Source organism: Cydia splendana, chromosome 7 (genome assembly GCF_910591565.1).
Source record: "Cydia splendana chromosome 7, ilCydSple1.2, whole genome shotgun sequence".
In the NCBI taxonomy this organism is placed as follows: Eukaryota; Metazoa; Arthropoda; class Insecta; order Lepidoptera; family Tortricidae; genus Cydia; species Cydia splendana.
Genome location: NC_085966.1, coordinates 880,073 through 887,945, shown reverse-complemented (window position 1 = coordinate 887,945; position 7,873 = coordinate 880,073). Strand labels below are relative to the sequence as shown.

General features: G+C 37.9%; 1 protein-coding gene across 1 annotated transcript; it reads left to right on the top strand.

Annotated features, from left to right (window-relative positions):
• On the top strand, positions 1-6,295 carry LOC134792000 (sodium channel protein Nach-like). The gene is made up of 11 exons (XM_063763113.1): positions 1-218; positions 735-932; positions 1,282-1,451; positions 1,722-1,818; positions 2,282-2,396; positions 2,984-3,108; positions 3,817-3,968; positions 4,500-4,553; positions 4,764-4,861; positions 5,663-5,768; positions 6,158-6,295. Exons 1-11 carry the CDS (start codon positions 1-3, stop codon positions 6,280-6,282), a joined length of 1,458 nt encoding a protein of 485 aa, XP_063619183.1. The 3' UTR covers positions 6,283-6,295.
• Positions 6,296-7,873: the final 1,578 nt, after the last annotated feature.

Here is a 7,873-nt window from a genome sequence, read left to right as displayed (position 1 = left end):
ATGTTCTCTGAACGCACATACCAAGCTCGCATTATCCAAGAGGACTACCGCTCAGCAGCAACCTCAAAATACGTACCACCTGAGGAACCATCCAAAGCGAAGTTGCTCTTTCAAGCTGTGAAGAAGAAAGCAGCGTCGTACTTGGTGATCTTTCTGGATACATCGTCTATACATGGGCTGAACCATCTTGTTGCGCCTGGGAGACATCCTTTGGAAGTGTAAGTCCTGTTGTTATAATATATAACTCCTTCTGATAGTTTAGAAAACTTTAAATACGTTTAATCTGCTGAACCAACCAAAGTAAAGATACTCATTCAAGCTTCAAAGATAAAAGCAGCGTGTATGACTTTGTGTTTTTCTTCTGGTGATCTTTCTACATAAGTCATCTGTTCATTGGCTGAAACCTCTTGTGGAACTTGTGTGAAGTAACTATATAACCTTTTTTCATGACTCCATCCTATCAGAAAAGGAACTTCGTCATATTTTGTATATGGACCCATAAACTTATCATTGTTGCTCTATCCCATTGTCTCCCAATAGTTCTCTCTCGTTTTCCTTGGCAATATATTCTCATCTGATGCTGGAGTAAGACTTCCTTCCTTGTTTTCCCGATGCATTTTGCCCTGTGTGTCTTTCATAACTATATAAATCCACCTTTCCGGAGTGTCCTTCCTTCTTGCTCAAGATATTGGGTTTGTCATTGTGTCCTAACAAATTATTTATTTATTTCCCAGCTTGCTCTGGCTAGCTCTGGTGATCCTCTCCGTCTTCGGCTCCGTGTACCTGTCCAGCACTACATGGGAGCGCTACCAGTCCTCGCCGACCGTGGTGTCCATGGACCGGGACATGTTCGCGTGGAATACCACATTTCCGTGCGTCACCATCTGCCCGCATCGGAGGATTGATGAGAAGAAACTGGAGCTCTATGTGAGGTAAGTAGAGTTTTTTAAAGTTATAATACTTATATGATTCAGTGTTCAGTGTATCTTAGTACATAATAAACGAAACAACTGTTTAAATTAGAATAAAAACCAGGTTTTTTGATACATATTCCATAATCTACAAAATTCTTAGGAATAGTGCATGGCATACGTGGTACTACTAAATAATTGACGAATAGTAAAAGTAACAGCAAAATGTGAAAAATATATCCGTTTTCTTGATCAGGATAGTTTTCGACACTTTTGTGTACCTACAGCATTTTTTACTTTTTTTCCGTTAACTTTGTTATTTGACTAAATTCACATATTATTTTTCTCATCAAGCCTCAATTTTTTGCAGAAACTCCCCAGTCCCAGACAAGACAGCCCTCAAAAAATTCATAATGCAACTATCAAACTCAACCTACAAGAATTTCGAGGATCTACCCGAGTACGACCCAATACCTACCACCGAATACCTACCCACTCTTCTCAACTTGACTGCTCATTTTGGACCCACATTGACCATAGGTGGGTAATTTTATTAAAACTTATACACTAATATTTTTCAAATTGGGAATTGTTATGTTATTTCCACTCAGAATCAAGACCTCTTGCGATCCCAATAGGAGAAAAAAAGTTACCCACAATTTCCATATATTCGTTTCTTTCATTCTGTTACCGTCATACAAAGTCTATGAGAAAAATGGTAACAGAATAGGAAAGAAATCTCGAGATACTTTTTAATTAATTCTACTACGAAAGCGCGTGTCCGCACATCTTTAAATTATTATGGTCCAGGTGCTTCGGGGATTCTTCTGAAGGTGCAACCCACTATTACAGAGATGGGACTGTGTTATGCCATCAATTCAAAAGTTGCTGAGTATAATTCGCCTTCGTAAGTACCGAAATCTGGCTCTAAATCTCTAAATAAGATAACAATACCTTTAAGGTCTATTCGAACTTTAAAACCCTTAACTTGATTTTTTATTACTTGATACGACCCTTTGATGCGTGCGTGTCAAGTTCATATCATGTCGTTTGTATCATATCAATAATTAATTTAGTATTGTTTAGATTAAACAGCTTATAAAATAGTGTTCAGGATTTTTATCATAATATTTGTTTGTACTTTTGGCAGGAAATACGTACTTAATTAACTAACAGAATTTAATTGTTATGTACATAGTTGAAACAAATGACTATCACTAGCTTTATGCTGAAATAATTTGAGTACCTAAATATAAATTACTTATTACATACATTTTATGTCCAAGTGAGTTTTTGGACACGGCTCTCAAAATATACCCTACGCTTCCATTTCATATAAAAATAATATCTTGCAATTATTTCGTTTACAGGTATAGAGATGCAAATAGATGGGCCGTGATAAAACATCAAAATGAGACGTTTTTCGTTCATCCTTTGGACGGTGAAGTGTTCGCCCAAGTGATTAATTTATCGACTGCTTATGATGTAAGTTAAAACTGCATAAATATTTTATTACTAACTATTACATCCCCGCATATTTTTTTACCTGGCAAATGCTGCTAAATGCACATAATTATTGTTTTACAGAAGTAATCAAGTATAGCAGCATAGGTAACACCTACAATATGAGTAGGTAGTACTAGGCAGTGGGTAGTACTACAGCTTTATAGTGAAATACGATTTAAGATCTTAGACTCATGTCTTTGTATTCTTCAAGGAATTATCAGGTAGAAACCAAGTGGTTAAATAAATTTCCAAGATTCAATCCGTCCTTAGCCCCAGAAGTTATCTACTAATTACTACTTAAATTACAAATTATCTTGAGACATTCTATTTTTTTTTACTATGACGGAGAAATTAATTAACTTACATAATTTTAACCAGATTTTGACTCATTCATAAAACGAAATCTAAATAGCGTCTTCTTGAACCTAGCGTTTTCCCGGCCCGCCAGGGTCCGCTTTCCTGCTCAGTCTTCTCCACTTTGCCCGGTCTTCGGCGTCCTCCGGTGTGAGATTATTAATTTTGACCAGATTTTGACTGTTTCATACGCCGAAATTTAAATTGCGTAGGTGTACATCCACGGTCCCTTGGAAGTGCCAGACATATCCACCAAGTTCCAGCACTCGGCACAGGACTTCTACATGAAGATGTACGTGACCGCTCTTACCGTCTACACCTCGCCTGAAGCTGCTAAGTATGTCCAAGGAAATTATAACTATGATTTATAGGTACATCTGTCGAAGCTAACTAAGGAATGTGACATTTATGTTTCCATAGTCTGCCGCTTGCTAAGTCAATAGGGTTTCCTATAAAATATAACACCTCGCTGAGAGTAAACATTGATTCCACAAACGGCCCGATTCTAACAATGCTTTAAGATGTCACAGCGGTACGATAGCAATTGAAGTCTTAAAGCATTGTTCGAATCGGGCTCAAAAAGTGCAAGAGAACATTATTGCATATCACAAATTAAAATGATGCACATATATGTAAAGTGGGTTGCAACCGGGAGGTTGCAAAAAAAATCCAAGATTTTCCCTATCTCTTGCTATATGACTTGGTAGCCAGTGGTAGTGATCGCGGCGATGGAAAAATAGTAGATAAATGATCATCACAAAGACATTTCTGCACATATTATTTAAATTAATGTAGGTACAGTCAGCAGCAGAAGTTGTTAATCGTGCGAGGTTTTCAAAATTATCTTGACACGCTCTTATTCTCTAAAGTCGCGTCAAGATCATTTTGAACACCTGGCCCGCTTAGCAACTTCTGCTGGTGTCAGTAAGTATAGTCTGGGCACGGAGAAAGAAAAGTGGTGGAACACGAGGGAACCATTACTTTCTATGACTCCTCTCTTTCCGCATACACTTTATAATGTGCCTGTTTTGGCTAAAATTTTCAGGCTAAGCGTAGCCCAGCGTCGCTGCCGCTTCCTCAACGAAAACCCGCTAAAGCATAACTCTGTCTACACCTACACCATGTGCCGTATGGAGTGTCGGATCCGGCTGTGTATGAAGTACTGTGGCTGTATACCTTTCTTCTACAGGAGGATTGGTAAGAGCAAAATTGTTTGATTAATTCTGCTAACAATGTAATTAATGATTATATTACGTATCTTGTGCTTTCATAAGTTCATACCTGTTGACGCCACTGGATCTGTCAATTTCCTTGATATAATAAGTGCCGTTCGCAGCCGCATTACTGCCACGATTATGTTGTTCATTCCGTCACTCATTTTATCAAGGAAATTAACAGACATAGCGGCGGAAACAAACACACCGCAACAGTAATGCAGCTGCAGTTGACAACCGAACGTCACCTTAAGTTGTGATTTAATAAATTATTCAACATTATCATAGAGTTTTTTCGGTGTATTCCCATTTGTCCCCGCCGGTAACAGGTGGAAATAGGCGCTGCATACAAATCATTCCCATTTGTCCCCGCCTCTTAAATGGCGGTTGTCACATGGAGAGAGGACACATGGGAATACACCATATTCGTGTGAATCTCTCTCAAATTGCAATAACGCCTGAACTATCACTAAACCGTTTTATTTACTTTGTTATTGCCAATAATTTCTTGCAGGCGATGAAAACATTTGCGATGTAGCTGGAATGCGCTGTCTCTCTAAATACAAAGGTAAGGACTGCGCCACCAAATAAATGTAACAGCCGTTACAATCATATTGAATAACTTATTGAATTGTTTATTTTATCTTCCAACAGTAAAATTTCAAATTTCTACTGATTTTTCAATGGATGATACGACTTCAATGTTATAGCTACGTAGTGATAGTGGGCCGAAAAGGAGTTATTTAGAGTAAATATATGTAATTATATTTTATTGCAGATGAGTTGTATAAGCTCGAAGTAGACAAGGATAAGAAGAAAATCAACTGCGGCTGTTTTCCCATCTGTGACGATGTCAACTATGTTATACAGTCTTATGTTCGTATTCTCTCTTTTATCGGCTCGATTCGGAAAATGAATTAGATTTCTACTAGACTTCAACAAGTTACGATACGGATAATTTAAAGATATTTGTAAGATAGATATGTCAAATTTGACGTTTCCGCGATTCTGGAGGTCCTCTTGAACGATTTCGACAAGTTATGACTTAGATATCCAAGTCACATCTAGTCGATATCTAATGTAGATCTCTAACTCGTCTCAAGATCTTGTGATTATTTCGAAATCCGAATAGGCCTGTATGTATATCTTATCATTATATTCTGTCCTGCATTAATTATAGTGCCGTCGGAAAGTTTCCGAAATTGCGAAATTTCCACTTTTTGTTTAAATATCTTATTTATTTTTGTACCGGATTCGAAATTTTCCATTTCCAAAATGAAAGTTTTATTTGTTTCCTATGAAATCTTCTATAAATTTAGAATTACTGCAACTGGCACACCTGTAGGTACAGTCGACGCCAAAGATATGTTTACACTTTTGCACCTTACTCCTTTGTAATAAAGCGAAACGTGTAAACATATCTTTGACGTCGACTGTACCTGCCTCACTAGTGAAATCTTTTCTTACAAAAAATTAAAATTTGATTCTACAAACACTAGCTCATTCTCCTCGTGTTTGACCTTGTTTTTTAAACCCTAAATTCTTTGAGCTTGGAAATTTCCCATAAACCTTTAAGTATCACCAATCTCATAATCCCTGTCATAATAATATATTAGGAAAATCATATTAACATATCATTCACATTTGGGAGAATACAAGATGCACCTTAATTTTTAGGTACTGCAAGAGTGGTTTCTGGGCACGAACCTGCAGTGGGGCATTGTCACCTATCCCCGGATGCGGTACAGGAGAGACATAATCTTCGGTTTTACTGACGTGCTAGGTAGGTATTGCTTTACGATTAATAGGTAGTTACATACATTTATAAATTGTTGAGAGTGTGAGGTTGATTCAAATTTAACAATTTGTTATGGTTTTGACTGGTTTTGATATGACCTTGATGATCGTCTAAACGCGCAAGTCTTGGTACCTACGTATTTTTGCAACCCTTGTTTTCAACGAAACAATTTTGATAACGTGATTGGAATATAGAATTGATCGTTTATTATAGAAAAAGCTAGAGTTGAATAGTTTTGATATCACACGTAGTGCAAGTGTTATTCTATAAAACTTTTATGAAATGATGACGTAAAAAATGACACTTGCACTGCGTGTGCTGTCAAAATTGTTCCAGACTTCTCTTGGTCTAACTCTAATAACCTTTGTGTTCAGTGGCTGTGGGCAGTATGGCTGGCTTGTTCCTTGGCTGCAGTGTGCTCAGCTTCATGGAGATCGTCTATTTCCTGTCGCTGAGACTCTTCTTCTATACAAAGGACGCACTCACCAAGAAGACTTAATCGAACCTTTTACTTAGGGCGTCCGCTAGCTGGAGCGCCGGTACTGAGGGCCTACTACGAACCACGTTCCACGTGTTGGCTCCCTGTTACACTTACGTACGAATTTACAAGTGCGACAGACAGGCAACATGTCGAACGTGGTTCGCGTAGGACCTCTGGAGCGGCAGCACGCACGCGCGCTGGCGCCATTGTAAGTGGTAAAATATGTCGCACGTGTCCGCGCCAATTAGAGTTGCTCATACTATTTCTCGTTAACCTGCTCACCCGCCCCGCGCATCCACGCCAGCTAGCGGACGCTCTTACACACAAATTATACTTAAAGCGTTGTTTGTCAGAAGTATAATAAAATTTACCTAAGCTGCATTAATTATTCCTCTTTATACACGTATGTCTTTTTCTTCCATGTCGAAATCTCATGTCACAATGTCCTTTTAAACGCTAGCCGATTTTCTATGATACCGATATCCACTGCAGATTACTCGTGTGAATAGTACAGGTGGTTATTTTCGAGAAATTTATCTTGTTAGATCCCCAGGTGAACAAAATTGGACGTTGTATTCAGTACGGTCCCGAAATAGATAAACATATCACTACTATAGGCATATTTGGTGTAATATAGCTAATATTCCTTACCTTTGTTTACACCCTATTTGCTTAACATGTAACGAAGCATAACCTTCTCATCCCAACTGCTTACGGGACCAAAACGGCCCTAATAGTTTCAGGTAAATTAAATTCCTAAGGTAATTTCCAACACAAACACTTGACCCAGCTTAAACCTTATCACAACCGCATAAGGTCTACCTATTGTTAGCTAACGTCACTTGCCCCTCGATAATTGAGGTCGACAATTAAACAATACCTTTGGGTAACGTGGGTCATTTTGGGACCGTTAAGATATTGTTGATGGGTTAATTGGGTAAGGTGAGTATAGGATGTCAAAGGGTGTAAAGGGCTTAATAATGATAATATCTTGCGAAGGTAAGTTTAACGTTATGGACACCGATCTGCTTTGAGTTTTTAATAACAGCAGTGGACCTTTGGTATCTTATCCCTTTAAACGAGCTTCGGGGATCACGGAAACGGCTCTAACGATTTCGATGAAATTTGCTATACCTATGGGGGTTTTGGGAGGCCGAAAAAACGATCTAGCTAGGTCTTATGTCTCGGAAAACGCGTATTTTTTAGTTTTTATATTTTTTCCGAGCAAAGTTCGGTCTCCCAGATATTACACTTTTATTAGCATTATTAAAAAATGCATGTCTAAATCTAATAAGCAATTTTATTCATCATTGTTGGTCCCTGTCTGTACATTTGATATTTGTATTTGTCAGAAAATCTAAATAGGTATAAGGTCATGTGGGTTGGAGAAACATAGTTTATTTTGCTCGGGGCAACACAGAAACGGTATGAGAATTTGTTTATTTTACTTTAGAAAACAGTATTCAGAAGTCCATTTTCGTTTAGATTCAAAAAGATTATTTCAATTTAATTTTACAACTAATGTTCATCAAGGCTGCCTACTATAAGTGTAGGGATCTACGTCACCCCATTAAAGGCTCAGAATATTTAAAGCACTTAACCTATTCTA

Excerpts from the sequence above, each read along its gene's own strand:
- LOC134792000 (XM_063763113.1), top strand. The coding sequence starts at position 1 with ATGTTCTCTGAACGCACATACCAAGCTCGCATTATCCAAGAGGACTAC. Across the intron at positions 4,554-4,763 it reads CTGTCTCTCTAAATACAAAG|ATGAGTTGTATAAGCTCGAA; the intron begins GTAAGGACTGCG and ends ATTTTATTGCAG. Across the intron at positions 4,862-5,662 it reads ACTATGTTATACAGTCTTAT|GTACTGCAAGAGTGGTTTCT; the intron begins GTTCGTATTCTC and ends CTTAATTTTTAG.